Genomic DNA, 18,690 nt, shown 5'->3' with positions numbered 1-18,690 from the left:
AATAAAAAAATCTATTGTATTACTAACACCACTGGAGTCCTCTTTTGTCCCATAATGCAATAAAAATGTTCTTCTCTGCTAGCATGCTAGGGTAACAATAATGCTAAAGCATTAGCTCTCAAAGTACAACAAAAGTGGACAGAGTACTGTCTGAAAATTAATGTAAGATCTTTCCATCAGCGGATAAGATCAGACTATCTCTTCACATTCCAAGAAGCTGAGAACAGAGAGAATTAGTGACATGTTGAGAAGTGACTAGATTAAGTATGTTTTGATATACACACATTACAAAGAAATCTTGTTGTTAGTCATTTTAGTATAGACTCTGCAATGAACACAAAATCATTCTGTCTTTGTGAAGACAGAAAATCAGCTACTAAACAAATAACATTTTTATTCTGAAATTTCAAACTCCTTCATGCTCTAGCATTGAAAGAATGAAAAGGAAAAGTAGCAAGTTTGGCTGTAATAATGATCAGACTTTAATTTTAGAACATTACATTTTTCTGTCTTTGTTATGATTATAGTGACTCCATATCTCTTCTCCTTGTTTTTTGAATGTCAGGGTTTGCCAGCCTTCCCATAAACACAATTGAACCTAGAAATTGAAAGAGCATTACATATGTTTACTGGTAAACATTTCTGTGGATTTCAGTAACAATTATTAAGAATAAGAACATTTTTTTTTCCATCTATTCCTACTTTTCCTTGTCAATAGAAAATATGTCAGAGTTAAATGTAATGACACAAACAACATTAAATTCTATTCCCCTATCTGGCCAAACTGACCCTGCCAGCCCTTATTATTTGTATGAAGAAAAAATCCTATGCTAAATATATAAAATTTCATTATATCTAAGCTACAATTGTATAGCTTGGAGTACTTAAGATACACTATTTTGTATCATACACCATACTGTACATGCAAAGAAAATATGTGTAGTTCTGTAACAGTGATTGCTTTTTTTTCCTGTGTACCAGAGATTTGTATTATGGACACTTGTAGTAGAGACTCCATATTTAAGGTTACATTCTAAAAGGGCCTAACATACAACAGAAATTCCTATTTTTTCTCTAAAAGTAGGTGACCAATCAGTATGAAATTTCACTGTTTTATTTTTTGTGCCTTTTGAGTTCTCTGCAAAGTTTTTGGTTTGTTTTTCTTCAGAAGTTTTTAATAGGAAATCTTTGTATCTGAGCTCTGACAGAAGTTTATCCACAGTAGTCTTAGCTTTTATTGTTGAACGATCTCTCTTTTAAAAAAGATCATCATTGCAAAACTCGATAGAAAGGTGGATCCTGACTAGATCTGGTGCAGCAGGTAGGTTTTGCATGAGTAGATATACTGTTTAGGGTAATCTTAACTATTGTTCTTCTTCTAACTGAAAGTTTATGCACTGCGAACACAAATCTTAACAATACTTCAGTACATGTCAAGTTCTTGGTATCAATAAGTCACTGTAGTTTTGCATTTTGGAAAGATTAATTAGATCAACACAGTAAGTTACTTTAGGCAGTTAGAAAGAAATATTACAACTTGATGTAAAGAGTTTTTTCTGGGCTAACCCATGGGCAAGGTTAAGATTTTGTCATGGTTATTTTTAGTAAAAGTCACGGACAGGTGGTGAGCACGTGGCCTGTCTGTGACTTTTACTAAAAATAAGGGGGTGCGGGGAGGAGCTAATTGCCAGGAGCTCCAGGCCCCTGCCCCCCACAGCAGCTCGGGGTTGGCGACTCAGAGCTTCAGGGTTCCCGCCACCTGTGACAACTCAGAGCTCTGGGGCCGACAGCTGGGAGCTGTGGGGCCCCTGCTGCCCCAGGGCATGAGGCTGAAGCAGAAAATGTCACAGAGGCCTCAGAAAGTCACAAAAGCCATGATTTTCATAACCCCTGTGATAAAATCTTATCCTTACCCATGGGTTAGACATTTTACAATGATGAGAGGGGTAGCCATGTTAGTCTGCTCCAATAGGTCTGTTAGTCTATAAGGTGCCACAGGACTCTTTGTCGCATTTTACAATGTATGCCCTATTGTGCCTCAAGTCTCTCCCTGTTACTTACTGACAGCTCCAGTAACTCAGACTACCAACCCTAGGGAATTTTAGTCCTCTCTCTCCACCGCCTGGAATAGTTTACCATTATTAAAGACTTTTTACTTTGCCTCAGGAACTAATCCCTTTATGGTATGACCTCCTTGTGACTTCCTGCTGTTGCCAAAGGCCATTTCAGTTTGACTCTAGTATTATACATAGTAAAATCCCATTTTTGTTCCCTATTGAAAGTCTCTTTTTGCAGTGAATTCACTACTCAGGAATAGTGTAAGATTCGAAATGGAAGTCTGGCTCTGGGAGAGGAAGTCTTCATTAGAATCATTTCACAGAGCTGCCTCTACATCTCCTCCTCAGAGGCTACTCAAAAGGCATTGGTTCTCATCCATGGCAGACCCTGCTTCCTTGACATTTATAGAGCATTATTAAGTTATTATGCAGTGTGCTCAGACTTTTTAAAAACCTAGATCAGGGGTCGGCAATCTTTCAGAAGTGGTGTGCCGAGTCTTCATTCATTCACTCTAATTTAAGGTTTCACGTGCCAGTAATACGTTTTAATGTTTTAGAAAGTCTCTTTTTATAAATCTATAATATATAACTAAACTATTGTTGTATGTAAAGTAAATAAGGTTTTTAAAATGTTTAAAAAGCTTCATTTCAAATTAAATTAAAATGCAGTGCCCCCCGGCCCGGTGGCCAGGACCCGGGCAGTGTGAGTGCCACTGAAAATCAGCTCACATGCCGCCTTCGGCACCTGTGCCATAGGTTGCCTGCCCCTAACCTAGATAATAGTCCATTAGTAAGAGGTCATCTTTCCCATTTAATTAGAAGAGATTTTTGCCCACCATGGTCCTGGAGGCTATCAAAAATCTCATGTAGTTTCACTGGTTCTTTTGCATGTGAATTCACTTAAGATTTCCAACTTGGATAACTTATTTTGGATGACAGCATTCATATAAGGCCAGAAAAGGACATCTCTTCACATTGCCCAGTTAGGCAGTGTGGGTATTTAGCATTTTTGTCCCCATGCTATGCAGTATTGTGATACAATGTTCCTTATCCAGAATCTTATCTCACACAGCAATTTATTCTCCTGGTCCCAATAGGTTTTTTTATCTTCATTATAGCCATGACTCTTCCTGTTGGCCATCCATCTAGAATTACTCTCTCAAGTTGATATGAGGTTGGGTCTTTATTTATTTATTTAGCATATTTGAGCTTATCTAATTTTGTTTTTAAATGGAAATATCTGAGAGAGTTATTTATATATTCAGATTCCTCTCCCAGCAGTCCCTGGTTTTCACTCTTTATTGGAGTCCTGGAAGCTTTTTTACCAGTGCAGTGTGTACTGGCAAAAGATTGAACCTAATCTGCTGACATCTGACATGGTTCAGAATTACAGAAGGTTGATACTCCTGTTACATGACTGGGACTGGTGTCCACTAACTGTGATGGCTACTGTTATACTCCTATCACTCCACGGCACTGTAACATCTGAACACCTTTCTTCAGAGCATTAAGTGACATAATTAACCTCTGTCATGTGAGATTTATTCTCTATCTCATCCTCTCTCCAGGATGAGCATTCAGACAAGTCGTATGCGGGAGGGGCAGTATAGCAGCCTCCAGGAAAGGGGGTGATTTCATCAGAAGACCAGGAATTGATCCAAATATTCCAAAATAATCACACTGTTTTATAGAATTTGGCCCATTCATGCCTGACCTAAATAGGATGTATCAGGCCTATATTGGTCTTCAAATGCCTATCATTATGACAGATTTCCTGAAACTCCTTTCCAAAGTTGCTATAACAAAAAGTACTGATTGTGTAATTGTTAAAAATAACAGTAATTCTTCCTCTTTTATGGCAGCCATTACCAGCTTCTATAAATGAGTTGTCACTCCTCTTAATCCCTAATTTAAAGGAGTATCTTAGTTTTGACATTTTAATTTCGGCACAGATCATAAAACAGTAGAGATTTTCATTAAACACTGGTTGTTAAAAGTTATAGCTTAAAAAAAAAAGAGGAATTTTCCCGTGGTATCTCCCCCCCCACACACACACACTCTTTTGTGTGCTGATTGCCATCATATGGCTCTGTAATACAAAATAACCAATAACTGCTGCCATATGTAATGAAATAAAGGAATCAAACATGTTTATTTTGAATGGCATGATTTCCCATTGCATCAATGCCACATGCTCCTTTAGTTCCTTTGGTTCATGTAGTTTATGAAATGTATTTGTGCTAAGGAATTTGCACTACCTAAAGGTAAAAATAAAAACTGGTATCACTCAATTAAATCCTATGTGTGGGAGGGATGGATACGTGGTCTTAGCTTTGAATATTTCTGGAAAATAAGTGTTCTATTTCTGTTTTTATGTTTCTGTTTATTTGGAAGGGGTTTAAAGGATCTCACTTTAGCAGAATCATTTATGATGAGCAAGAAAAATAATTTGAGAAGAGCTAAAGCTAAAATATTAATGCAAGAAGCTGACCTCAAACTTCTGCTGGGACCTAATGCCTATAGGATTATGGAGTCTATTACTATTTAAAAATAAAACATTCTTAATTTCACATAACTTCAAAACAACAGTTTAGACATAAAGCTTATCTAAAAGATTCTTATGGATTCTGTCATGCCCAACTTTTAAATAACTGTATTAGCCTCAATGAACAAACTTTCCTCCAAAATCATTAGAATAGGGGTTCCAAACTCATTCTCTGGAAATGGCTGAATTACATTTTTTTAATTAATACACTTAGGTAAGGGCTACAAAGCTAGGGCAATATACTGCTCTCAAGCCACACAGTAGGTGTCCCAATGGTATGTCACTAGAGGTTTTGCAAAATGACTGAGGGAAAAATATGGTACTTAGGTAGTAACTAATATTTTAGTTAGCAAAGTTAAATGTTGCATTCAGCACCACTTGATTTGGGGAAGAGGTGGAGAATGAAAACCATGTTTAGGACTACCATAAATTCAGCTCTTTATTCTTTTCTGCGCACAGAACCCAGCAGTATCCATTCTCTGGGCCCCTTCTCTTGGAGGTACAGAGCTCAGAGGACAAGCATTAAGAGACAGGAAAAGAAATGAAAGCACTACATGCTAATAGCAGTGTACTTTTAAAAAGGATGTGGATGAAGCGGAAGGCCATCCGCCTTTGTCCAGTCCTCCTATATTGCTCCCTGCCTATATCCAACCACAATAGCTATACTTGCTAAGTGAATATTTCTGCTGAAGTGATTAGCAGTTAAATAGTTAAAGTCATCAGACTTGAGAGGTGATATCCTACTGAGGTGAATGGGATACCTTTTGGCCATAGGAGGCCAAATTCTGTTCTCAGTTATGCTGCTATTAATTGACATCAGCGGTATTGTCAGCTCTCATGTGATGGGATTTATAAACCCCTCACTAAGGTGGAGGCAGGGGAAAGGCTGGAGTAGTACTGGACCAGGAAAACGCTGCCCCTCAAGCACTTGTCTGGGGAAATGAGCAGTATAAAAAGAGCTCCAGCAACCCAGGCAGAGGGGAGGAGAGAAATCATTTCCAGGAGGAGGAGGAGGAGGGGCTCTTACGAGGAGGTCTTGTAATGAGTCTTTCTCCCACTTCCTTGGGACATCACCCAAGAGGCAGGGAGAACCGTGTACAGGGCACAAAAGGGTTGCCTGTATACATCAGCCCTGACACTTGGGGTTTGGAGCAAAGGACTGTAATCAAAGAACAGCCTCGCCCCAAACTGAGACATCAGGTGGGGGTAAGAAGTGGCCCACAGGAAGGTGAACAGGAGGCGGGCAAAGCATAGGTCAGCCTGTGCTGTCACACTTGGCCAGAACCTGGAGGAGTGAGAGAGCCTGGGATCCCCTACCCACCTGAGATTCATCTATGCCTAGCCCTGAGACAGGCAGGACTAGGAGGTTGCTGATAAGAAAGCTGAGCCATCTGAACCCTGTCCCTGACACATTGAACTGAAAGAGACTAAAGCAATAGGTCCTGACTAGTAGACCTACTTGCTGAATGGACAACCGTGCTACATCTCGCAATCTTATTGTGACATTGGATGTTTTTCTATCTATCTGTCAATAGAGCTGAAGCTAGCAAGATGGCTGCCATTTCCCTACAGCCTATCTGCATGTGGAAGGGAAGCTGCCCTGAATAAAACTGGCTTCCACCTCCCACTGTTTTCAGAGAGTTTGAAGCTAGGAAGGTGAATTGGCAGAATAAAGGGCGCAGAAGAGAGGAGTGGTGAGGGGAAATTCTGAGTAGGGAGAATACTGCCCAGTTTTGGGCAGAGAAGAGAGTGGGAGGGAAGTTGGGAAGGCTAAACCGATTCCATATTGTTTTTACTGTGCCATTATCACTTATATCAATGATTGCTAAAAGTTTAAAGTTCTTTCTGTATATCTGTAGCTCATCAATCCTAGGAAGTAATGTGTGTTCTATGTGTGAGTGTGAACCATGGTGCATGAATTAGGTCAGTGGTTCCCAAAGTACATACCATCCTCCTCTTCCTTTATTGAAAGGAAACAAGCTGGGGGGGGGAGAGAGTCGAGACAATTATAGAAAAGGGATGGCAGTTTCCTGTCTTACGGTTGAGGTGAGGATAAGCAAGCAGCCGGGAGAGTCATGCAGTTTTGTGTGCATTAAAAGTTGACTTTTCAACCTGAAATTATCCCACACACAGTGGCAGAAGATTAGAGGTGAGTTAATAAGTCGAAAGACAAACCAGAAAACATGATTTGATTTTTTTTTTAAATCTCATGATTTTGGGAGAACTGACATGATTTTTGATTTCTTGAGGTTGGCAATACTACATCAGTGAAATTATTCCAGATATACAGTAATGTAATTTAGGAGCGAATCTGACCTATTTCTTTTGTCTGTCAATGCAGGAAGACAGCACTGCCTTCATTCACATTAGGAAGGTTCTCTTTACAACCAGAATGGTTAGAATTATTGATTCTCATGTTGGAGGGGGAGCAGGGCAGAGAAAAGGAAAAGAAAGCTGAAATTCTGTAGAATTTTCAACTGGTGTGGGGTCTGGATTAATAGATTAAACAAGCCACATCAGGCTGACAGGCCTGAGATTGAAACACATATGTGAGAAGATAAAATGAAGACAGAGAATGGTCTGTATGTGAATATATGTGAAATTTACATACCTTGTTAAAGAGACACAAATTCAAACCAACAGCTTTCCTAATTTCCTTATTAATAGTACTTTAGATTGTTAAAATCAAAACAACTTTACAAAGATAGTTTTATTTTTACTGTTTATGTTTTTCTTTTTGCATTTCACTTATCTTAGCTAATGGTCAGACTATGCAGTAAGAAGAACACGAATACTTGTGGCACGTTAGAGACTAAGACATTTATTTCAGCATAAGCTTTCGTGGGCTACAGCTCACTTCTTCGGAGAACATGAAAAGGTGGAAGTACCCATACCAACTGTAAGAGTCCAATCAATTGGGTATGCGTACTTCCACCTTTTCATGTTCTCTGTATGTATAAATATCTTCTGTCTGTGTGTTCCATTCTATGCATCTGAAGAAGTGGGCTGTGGCCCATGAAAGCTTATGCTGAAATAAATTTGTTAGTCTCTAAGGTGCCACAAGTACTCGTGTTCTTTTTGCGGATACAGACTAACACGGCTGCTACTCTGAAAAAAGACTATGCAGTGTTGTTGTAGCTGTGCTGGTCCTAGGATATTAGAAATACAATATAGGTGAGGTAATATCTTTTATTGAATCAACTTCTGTTGGTAAGAGAGAGAATCTTTCGAGCTTACACAAAAAGCTTGTCCCTCTCACCAGCAGAAGTTGGTCCAGTAAAAGATATTACCTCACCCACCTTGTCTCTCTAATAGTCAGACTAATCAGTTTCACTCTTATTTGTAATTTGAAGTTTCATAGTCCATTTCACTTCCTTGTTCCCCTGCGCTAGTACAATGTGCTGTCCTGTTTGGGTTGCAGACACTGCACAGGAATGTTTAAATACAAACAAGAACATTTTTTTCTTAATTTTATTATCTTCCATATTTTCCCCATAAAAGCCACATTTGGGGTTAGTGCTATCTGACACGTACCCCTCTGAAAAATCTTAGGAGCAGGAGTGTAAATGCAATAACCTTACCTGTTGGATTATGTTTCAGGATAAACAGGAATGGGCGGTTAGCCACAAACTGGTTATGTGACATACTCATGATTGCTGCCATATGTGTACCTACAAACACAAAGCAATAGACTTTCTGTTAGGGAACAATCCTTAGCCCAGCACAAAGTCTAAGCAGAAGGTTCAGGTGCTGGAGGAGTGCCTTTGGGGTAAAGAAGGCATCTTCCGTCCCCAAGCCAAGGAAGCTGTTAAGAAGCCACCCTGTGTGCGGCGGTGGGAGCGGGGGGACGGAGCTACCTGAAGCCAGTGACTGAAACAGCTCTGTTATTTTCTAATGTCCAGGAGATTGGATGATCCACTATAGAGAGCATAAGCAAAGCTAGGCTCTGCACCATATAGCCAGTCACCTCCCCCTAGGATAAAGGAAGGAACCACACCCATTCTGGTACCAGAGGACTTCAGTGGCCATGGAGGATGGGCTGGATTTCTACATCACAGATTAGAAGTATCAGTCAGTCATTCTCACAAAAGAGAATTTGCTATAACAGATCAGACTATTGTCCCATTATGTCAGGTGTCTAGTATATGGTGCAGTAAGGAGAAGTGATGCATCTATGTAAAATGCCTTTCACTCAGAGTCACTCACACTGGATGAACTGCTGTTCTTGATTACCAAATGACAAATGTATTTTAACTGGCTTTTTTCTTTAGTTACAAATCATAAAGTCAACTGCGCAATTACAAGAACAAATCACTCGTCTATTATACAGCTGCTTTGTAATATGACATTTTCTTTGAGGACTTAGCACAAACTATTAAGATAATAACCTGCTGGAGATATCTTGAGACTTTAACTTCTTCAGCTCAAGATGTGGCATTTCATTTTAAAATTCATCTGAATGGAATATTGTAACTATATTCTGTTTTAACTATAGTTATTACCTTCCTAGCAGGCATCTGTCAAACTGAAAGCTTAAAATGGCCCATTTAAGCAGTGATATATGTGCTCAAGAACAATAGTTTACAACTGAAAATGGGCTGGTTAAGAATTAAGATATGATACTGCAAGACTCTGTCATTAAAATAAAATCAGGGTATCTTCTGTTTCATATTAACATCCTTGCTAGATACAGTAAATCATCTCCATTACAAAGGGCTTCAGGAGCAGCCCCTGGACAATATGGAATTTTGCCAGTCCTAAAAGCTAAAGCAGACGTTATCATAAAGACAAGATGAACTTTTTCACGCAATGTAATACAAATACAGTGCCAACAGGCTGGGCCCAGCAGTCTAGGGCTTACTTGTTACTATGTGAGGGAGCAGAATTCAAATCCTTTGCTCCTGGGTCAGCAGCAGCTGGGAAAACTGAGAAGACAGAGCATTCAGCCTTTGCAGAACTGGGCCTTTTATCACTCCTTAGCCACTTTGAGAGTGACATTGATGAGCTCAAAAAGAACCCTCTTCAACAGGCCTTAATAAGAGGGATGGTTGTCACAACACTGGGCATTTTGGTGGGGGTAGTTAATGGTTTTGAGGTGCTTTGATACTAAGACGCCTCCATCACTGTAATATCTGACCATATCCCAGTCAATAACTTGCCATCAAAATACCTAATATTACAACAATCATCCCTCTGATACAGAAAGAAGTAAATGCAAAAACTGAGAGGGGATATTTAGGCTTTAAGAAACAGTTCGGAGGAACACTATGAGGAAAGAAAATGCAGACAGGAACCAAAAAATCTAATAGATGGTATACTTGGTGTGGGAGCAACCTCTGACTTCCTGCAGATAGTGTTATAAATATCATATGCACTATGTAATTCAATTAGTGTTGTTCGATCCAGGGACAGATTATTTATTAAATACTTAATATAGAGAACACTTTCAAGTAGCGTGTCTGGGAGCTATGAATTCATTTAATAGCTACTAGCAAGCAGATTGCTTTCAATATTTTTCTTCACTAAGTGCTGAGTTGAGAAACAATGCACCTAATTCGCCTCTCTCATACACTCACAAACAGCAAGAGTAATTGCATTACAGTCCATGAAGGTACACAATGCAGAATTTGCTATTACCACCTAACTTTGTTAGCCGTGTTTTTAGTTTGTTAAAAATTCAAATCAAACATATATTAAATTAAAAACCCCTAAAAAGAAAGAGTCCAAGGTGTGTTTTTTCTAGGACCTAAATTACACTTAGAAAACAATTCCTGCAGAGGAAACCAAATATGAAAATACAGGCTTTGACAGTGGCTTTAGCAGTAGTCACTGCTCCACCCAACACTAGGGACTAGAGGGGTGCAGCAGTGATAATGGCCAGAGGCATTGTGCCTATGAAGGAGACTCAATTAAAATGCTGCCAGTGGTATTTGGTGGGGTACAGAGCAGAGCACCATACGACACACAGAATGGAATGTATATAACTACCCAAAAGCTGGCCTTGAAAATTCTCTGCTGGTGTGGAAGGAGGGTGGGGAGATGGCAACATAGCCAGGCTCCAACCTCACATCCATTTTATGGGATCAGGGGCCCTGGCAGTGCTGTGATTCCCTATGCCTTGCATTAAAGAAGAGCAAACATGAGATTCTGACTTCTCAGTACACAAGTTGCACTGCACTAGATCCTTTTGTCCTTCCTCTATCCCCGTTGCACTCATGCATAGACATGGATATTTTAAAAGTGTGCTTACTTTGAGGGGTAGGGACAAGGAAACCATACTGAAATTTGGAATAGGTACAGTGTCAAAAATCTGTTTAAAAACAAACAAAAACAACAATAGAAATCAGCACCGTGATTTGCATGACCTGCATTGATACCTGCTGAGCCTTTCATTTTGTAAAAGTTGCCTTAAAAATCATTTATTTTGGATCCCCGCTGAAGTAGAAGTCACCAAGGGAGAACAGGTGCCTTTGACTGTAAGCATACTGAAGAAAAATATATCAAGTTATAGCCAAATATGTGGGTAAAGACTGGATTTTTTTATGTCTGATTATGGGTTGAGGAATGAAGTCCAGACACACGTAAGCCTCTTGCGTGCATTTTAATAATTTAATTTGAAATGGAAGAACCATGGGTGAAAAGTGCACCCAGTGATTTGCATCCAACATTTACTAAAGATCCGCTTGCATCAAGTTCAGAATACATCAGAGTCATAAGTATTTATTCTGATAAGCAAAGCAAATCTTACTTGAGGATGCTGCAGCTTCACTGCCATCTTCATTGACCTCAATACAAACTTTTTGGATGGCTTTAGAAATGTGTATGTCAGATGATTCTGAAGGGGAAATATATAAGTTAATACATTTTACGTTGAGAGATGAAGGCTCATGCACAATGCTTAACTGTTAAAATCAGAAGACCCTTTCCATGTTCATTTCCTAGTTCCCACCCTCAAAAAATACATCCAAGATTTCCACCACCACCCACTCTCCCATTAATGTTTGATGAGTTAAAGGGTGAAGAAAAAAGAAGCAAAGTCTAGGCTGAGGGAGAAAATATAACATATACACTTGTCTGTAGATACACACATATATTATTCATGTAATATAAGGAAAATGGTCTTGTCGGAACACTGGGATCTGAGAAATCTAGGTCTTAAACAATTTTGGGTCCATTCTGTGTGTGTGTGTGTAATATTTTCCATAAATTAGGAGTCCATGAACTTCAAACCTTAGATCTTCTATACATTCAAAATTACAATTCAGTTGCTCCCCATATTTTAACATCAATCTAAGAATAAGCCACCCTGGTTCTCTGATGTAGAGTGAGGACAAAATTTGCTTCTGTGTTCGTGTGTGCATAGGGATCTGTGCTCGCATGCACATGCAGTTTTGCCTTGAGTATATATACACTGAAAAGTACATAGTTAAAGTACATTATTATAAATGGTGATGACAACTGAAAACAGAGATAAAAGTTTCATAATTGTAATATCAGAATTATTAATCACTGCACCTGTTATTCCAGAAAGGTCGCAGCCACCACTAAATATCTCTGTTACATTGAGGGAGCGCAGCGTTTCTTGTAAGTTCACTGTCTGTTCTATTTTAAACCTGTAGAGCGTATAGAAAACAGACTCATTGTATAATTATCAATATTCTCCCAGTCAATAAATGATTATCAGTGGAAGCAGCAAGCCTAATGGTTAGATCAGGAGGCAGGAAGATAGAAAATCTAGGTTATATCCCCTGTTCTGCCACTGAGTTGCTGTGTGCTCTTGGGCAAATCATTTAACCTCTCCATATCTCAGTTTCCCAATCTACAAAGTGAGTAAGTAGTTAAAGGCTACTTGCCCACTGATTGTAAAGTGCTCTGAGCTATATGGATGAAAAACACTATTTAAGGCTTTGATAGTACTACTATTACGATTTTGAACAAGGGAGACAACGCTTAAAATTATGAAGAAACCAGACATAGAGGTATTACATAGTCGAAAACTCAAGATGTAAAGTGTCATTGAGTGCAGCTGAACTTACCAGTGGATATTAAATAGTGCAAATCTTTAATTTAACTTTAATTTGTCAATGTAGTGTTACTAAATAAAGCACCTAATAAGATCAGTGGTGGCTAAAATAACCATATGAGGGCTCACTTCCAAGCCAATGTTCACGCTCTGCTCTGCCCTCCAGGAAACCTGGGTTCTCATTTTGCCAGGGTCATTTACCAAGAGAGTGTGAAGTGGGTACAAAATGCCACCACTTGTGCAAGTGAATGAAGAGTTTTCATCTGGTAACATTTCACACTTACTTGGAACAGATGTAAAGGTCTACACAAGGTATAAGGTAGTGGAAAATCAAGTCCAATTTGATCCTGTGTTCACTGACACCAATGACAAAATTCCCATTGACTTAAGTGGGAGCAGAATCAGGGCCTGATGTCAGTAGGCTTTCTTGACTATTTTTGTATCTAATCCCTAATGCTTCCATAAACAGGAGATTAGAAGGGATAATGAAAAAAAACCAGAATATTGAGAAGTACATTATATACCTAGGGAGGCTTATTTCTACGTCTTCCTCTTGTGTTTCAGCAAACCAGTCTTTTATCAGCTGAGCTGTAATTAGTTTTTCTACTTCTTCTATAGTTACATCTTCTGAAGGAAGTGTTAAAACTAAGCTGAACTCCTTCCCTTTGTAAGGTAATTCCAACACCTGGTAGCTCACATTATTGTCAGAAAAATGACCTAGAATAAAGACAAAATCATGGGCTGCAGTAAGCAAACTGCAACCACTAAGACAATATATATGATTTTATGGTCACCACACAGACATGCATATTTTACATTACCAAACTTTGTTCTCAGCTGAAGATGCATCATTGGTATCTTAGTTACAGAACCATCTCTCTTGGTAAAATCCATCTCATGGGTAGCTTCTGGGCTGAACTTCTGCTTCCAGTCTCCTTTGAAGTAAATAGCATTCACCAGAATAAGCCTAGTGAGAGGACCAAATTCTTCACTTGAAATGATATTTTTTATTTTGCCTATCAGGGGGAAAAAGGACATGAGCAAAATTTTCACACACTATAAATACCAGCTAGTCTATTTTAAATGCAATAAAATGAGCGTGCATGTAATATACAGGCTGTGATTTTAAAGATTCCCTGTTACGATAACACTCAAAAAAAGGCTATTGCACGCTGACATCAGAGAATAAATAGTTTGTCATTACACTTTTGTACCAGTGAAGTGAATGGGATTTTGCCATTGATATAAATGGGAGCCAGAGCATGTTCATTATGTTAGGAGGGTTGTGTGTATAATATGGAATATAATACTTTCCTGCAGAGTTCCAGGTTATATTGATATTGTCACAGTGCCCTGCACCTGAATGGAGGATTTATTTTTCAATGACTTTCATCTTCCCCTTATAAAGAAACACTTGATTCATAACATGAAGGTTAAGTGATGTACGGGTGTCTATCGGAGTCTGCAGACAGCATTATCTAAAAGGAGGTGTTAATGACGTGAGGACAATTTAAATGCCAACATTAACCATTTAATTGCTTGTTATTTTAGCAGAAACATCAAGCTAATGGGCTTCTCCATTGTTGTTGAATGTAGCAGCAGATATTAGGATGAGTACAGGGGGGCACATGGTTGATGTCAATAGTTGCTTTGGCAAGGAATGAGCAATTCAAATGCCTTTTGCCTCCAAATTTAAAGTCAGCTCTCCACCTGTCCGAAAGGGAAAGGGGAAGGACTCTCTCCTCTCCCTGGTACCAAACCCCTAAGTGACTCCAGAATAACAGCAGCCTCCCCATCACTTACCACTCCTGGATACCCTTTTATCCCATACCCAGCTTCCAAAACCTCCAACTTACCCCTGGCAACTTCGTTGGTTCAGTTATTCAATGTCAATACAAAATGTGCAGCACATCAGAGTTAAAATATAGGAGCAGCATAAAATAAATGGAACGTTATCAAACTGAATAACACACAAAATACCATATTAATTGGAAAAGGAAGGTCAGAGAGAGCTTAGAGGCAGAGTTACATAATTCTGTGGACCCTGTTATAAAATTAAGGTTGACTGTTTCACATTGGATATGGGGCTTTGGCTGCTAGCTTCTATATTTACATGGAGTATCAGAGTTTATTTAGCAGCTGTATAGTGTTCTGAAAAATACTAGATTTTACTAACATGTATTAATGATTTACAGTAAATGTGAGAAATGGAACACTTGTTATTAACAAAATAAATAATCATCTACTTGGCAAGGAGTAATGTGTAAAAATGCCATACTAAATAATTGTATTAAGAAATGCTTCACATGGCTATGAATCAAAAGATTATTAGAGTTAGCAAACAGCCTGGTATTTTTCTCTTTTTAAAGGCTAGTTTCTGGTCTTAATAACAGGCTATAATGGAAACAAGGTACTAACTTCCAGATTCCTTCTTGCGAAGTCTCATATCTGCCACAGATCAATGATACAACCACCAACCCGTTCTATATATTTTAGGGCATAAAAGGGAAGGAACTTAACTAGCAAACAGTGATTTTATGAAAGCTGTAGAGAGTTTTTACCATCTGTTTTGTTTTCTACCCAGGTACTTATGGCCTCTGTGCAAGCTTTTGTGTCTTGGAAATTCACCAGTTTTATAGCAGTCTGAAAAAATTCCTTGTTGCTATGGAGATACTGTTCTTTTACAATGAATCCTTCTTGAAGGTAGAGGGCATTGGCAAGATTAAATGTAAATTCTTTCTTTTCTGAGGTGACAGAGAATAGTGTCTGGAGCAGAGAGAATTCTTCACCTAAGGAAAATAAATGTTAATAGTAGCATCTTCATTTGAAGAACATAAAACAGCTGTGTAATAGCGTCGTTCTCCATATACAAACTGCATTCCCTAATCCCCTGAAGGCTCAGGTGCAGTACAACTAAGGCTGCTTTTGTAAATGAGCTGCAATATTCTGATTGTTTTCTTTATGCTACATGTACATTTTGAAAAAAAAATAGGAGATTCAGAGACCCACCACCACTACCACCACCACCACCACCCTGTCCCCAGAATACAGGTCCTTTCTACCCAAGCTATCTTGTAAAGGTAACTGGTAAGGTGACTAGATATTCCTGAAAACTGTCAGTGGTTTTAAGACTTCTTCCAACATCCCTGTCAATGTCATAAAAAATTATTTTTGTGGCACAAGCCACCTGCAGATGCAGGGAAGTAAGCTACAGCAAAAGGGTTCAAGCCTGGAAAACTCAAAGGAGGCCAATACTACCCCCCTCCAAAGTTTGATTCTGAAAGTGATGAGCATTGCTTGTTGGGGAGGTGAGGGTAGAGAGAGAGAGAAGTAGGAACTCTTTTTGTTCTCTCCCCCACCCAAAACTCTCCTACGCATACCTCCTGTACCCTCCACTGAAACCATTCTCTCTCTTGGTCCTCTTGAGTGAAAGGCATAAACATATTCTATATAAGGAACAATGTGCATTAGCCTACACATACAAGGTTAATTCACGTCACCATCTTTAGTACAGAGACAAATTATGCCCCTCCTTACTCTCACTGGGTGTACCTTACTCAACAAGCAGGGTCAGTGAAATCAGTGGGATTATACCTAGAATAAGGTACTACTCAGCATGAGTAAGGATGGCAAAGTCTGGCTCTTTTAACCTACATGCTCCTTCAAAGGATAGTATTGAATGAGCAAAACATGAACTAAATCTATTTAAAGACAGGGCGAATGAATCTCATTGGTACACTAATTAAATAGATACTATGAGTTGAGTATTCCAAGTGTTTGACTCTGCATGCTTTTCAGTATTGGTAACATGTCTGATAGAGAAGATTTTTGAAGCCACTTTCACACACTCAGGCTAACCTTATCTTTCTTGAAAGACACTGCAGGGGGCGGATAATGAGGGCACCCCTACCGAGTGTAGTTACACTTTAAAATCCACAATGTATTGATTATATATTTGATTTTTTAAAGTTCCCAGGCCAAATGCATTCCTGAAGTAACTCCACTGAAGTCACTCATTACATCAGGGCTGAATTCTGGCCTCCGGGAGTCATTTAACTCTATAATTTAATACATGTAAAAAATGCAGCTTGCAGTGTATCTTCCCTCTTATCTTATGTCCCAGGCTCAGCTCATTCTATTCCTCTCCTGTTGTGTCACATCTTTATAACAACACGGAGATATGAAATCCATTCGTGTTGTAAACACCCACTCTAACTAGTTTCCATTAGTGCCCTATTGCATTGCATAGGCATTTTGGAAACATCCCTTTCTGCCAGTGACTAGCAGCATGACACGTGGCAGAGGTCAGAGACTTGATTTTCTAAGTAACTTGTCTGTTTAAATATTTTCTAAAAAAATTAAAATGGTTAATATTCATCTGCTTAAATGAATGGATTTATTTCATGCACTTAAGATCTATGAATGTGCTATAAATGCCCAGCTGTCCCTTGACAAGTCATTATCCTTGGGAGTCCATGGAAAAAGACCATTGTACCAAACAAAGTGCTGCAATGTTAAAAAATGTACTTTCCACATAGGATTTGATCTGTAGCTCAATGATCTCTATTAGGACAGATTGGATTAAAACTATTCAAAGCAATTAAAATTGACTTACTACATTTCCTGGAACCTCTAATTGAACATGGGCTTCAATTATTTCTACTTCTAGCTGTTAAGAATGCAGTGGTTTTTGTACAAAATGTACAAATTTTAAAATCATTTAGCCAACAAATTTTTGAAAGTCTTTTTCATTGTAGAATTACCTACTGTAGGGTTATTTTTTAAACTTATAATGACTTTCCTATTACTCTTCATTAAGATGATATTAAATATAAATAAGGAAGTGGAGGCCAGGGGTAAGTGGCAGGAGTTGACTTCTTATACCCCTTAGACTAGATTCTGATACTCTTAACTCATGTTTGGGAGCACTGCACTCCGTAAGTAGTCTCGAGACTTCAATGGGATGATTTATGGATCAAGGTGCTATGCAAATTGTATACATAATGTATTAGGCCCTACCAAATTCACGGTCCATTTTGGTCAATTTCACGGTCATAGGATTTTAAAAATCACAAATTTCATGATTTCAGATATTTAAATCTGAAATTTCACAGTGTTGTAACTGTAGACGTCCTGACCCAAAAGGCAGGCAGTTGTGGGAGGGGGAGTTGCAAGGTTATTGTAGGGGGTCATGGTATTGCCTGTCTTACTTCTGTGCTACAACTGGCGGCGGTGCTGCCTTCAGAGCTGGGCAGCCAGATAGCGGTGGCTGCTGGCCGGGAGCCAAGCTCTGAGGGCAGCACCGCTGCCAGCAGAAGTGCAGAAGTAAGGATGGTCTGGTATGGTATCCATGTCAGTGACTGAGCTGGCTGCTATGGAAGAACCTGTTCTGAGAACAAGAAATGTCAGAAAGCAACTGTGGATCAGAGATGGTAGCTACTGGCCAATGTCCTCTATTTACTCTGGTCTGCATCTTAGATATGTCCATTTCTGTTTTACTAGTTAGCTTCATGAGTTTGAGATTGACATTTGATTTGTATTTTAAGATAAGAGAATGAGATCTAGCAAAAGGAGCTAGTGCCATGTGACAGTGATATAATCATTCAAAACCCTGACCATCATGTCATGTGACATGAGCGAGGTACTAAATGCCAGTCACTAACCAGCACTCCTGTGTGTTTCACCATCATTACACAGCATAAATGACAGTAGATCAAGTGATACTCACCATCTTTATTTCCTTGCAGTTTCAAAGCTTGTGTTATCTCATTAAGTGCTTTTCCCTTTGCCCCCAGCTGCACCGTTCCAAGAAGTAAAGCAACACCAAGCGGCGAGTGTATGATGTTCTCCTCTTTAGAAGAGCAATGAAGAACTTGGTAGAGATCCACTGCAAGTTGTGTAGTGCTATCAGCCATAGAATTAGAGATGGGGCTGCAAGTTGAGGACATTCCAGCTGTAATCAAGAGAAGGCTTTGAAATAAAGCACTTCTCATCGTAGCACAGTTTATTGCAGCGTTTTCCCCTCTGAATTATTGGAACTGAAATCACATTATAAAAACCAGAAT

The 18,690-nt window shown here is 39.0% G+C and overlaps 1 protein-coding gene across 1 annotated transcript; it reads right to left on the bottom strand.

Moving 5' to 3' along the window:
• Window positions 1–510: 510 nt before the first annotated feature.
• Window positions 511–18,618, bottom strand: SERPINI2 (serpin family I member 2). Its single transcript, XM_039489604.1, has 8 exons — window positions 18,354–18,618; window positions 15,187–15,414; window positions 13,447–13,641; window positions 13,150–13,342; window positions 12,118–12,215; window positions 11,351–11,437; window positions 8,184–8,273; window positions 511–598 (listed from the first exon to the last, which is right to left on the bottom strand). Exons 1-8 carry the CDS (start codon window positions 18,616–18,618, stop codon window positions 522–524), a joined length of 1,233 nt encoding a protein of 410 aa, XP_039345538.1. The 3' UTR covers window positions 511–521.
• Window positions 18,619–18,690: the final 72 nt, after the last annotated feature.

The sequence above is a fragment of the Mauremys reevesii genome, linkage group 9 (assembly GCF_016161935.1).
Source record: "Mauremys reevesii isolate NIE-2019 linkage group 9, ASM1616193v1, whole genome shotgun sequence".
NCBI lineage: Eukaryota > Metazoa > Chordata > Testudines > Geoemydidae > Mauremys > Mauremys reevesii.
Note: the sequence above shows the minus strand (reverse complement) of the source record. Positions and strands in the feature narration are given on the sequence as shown.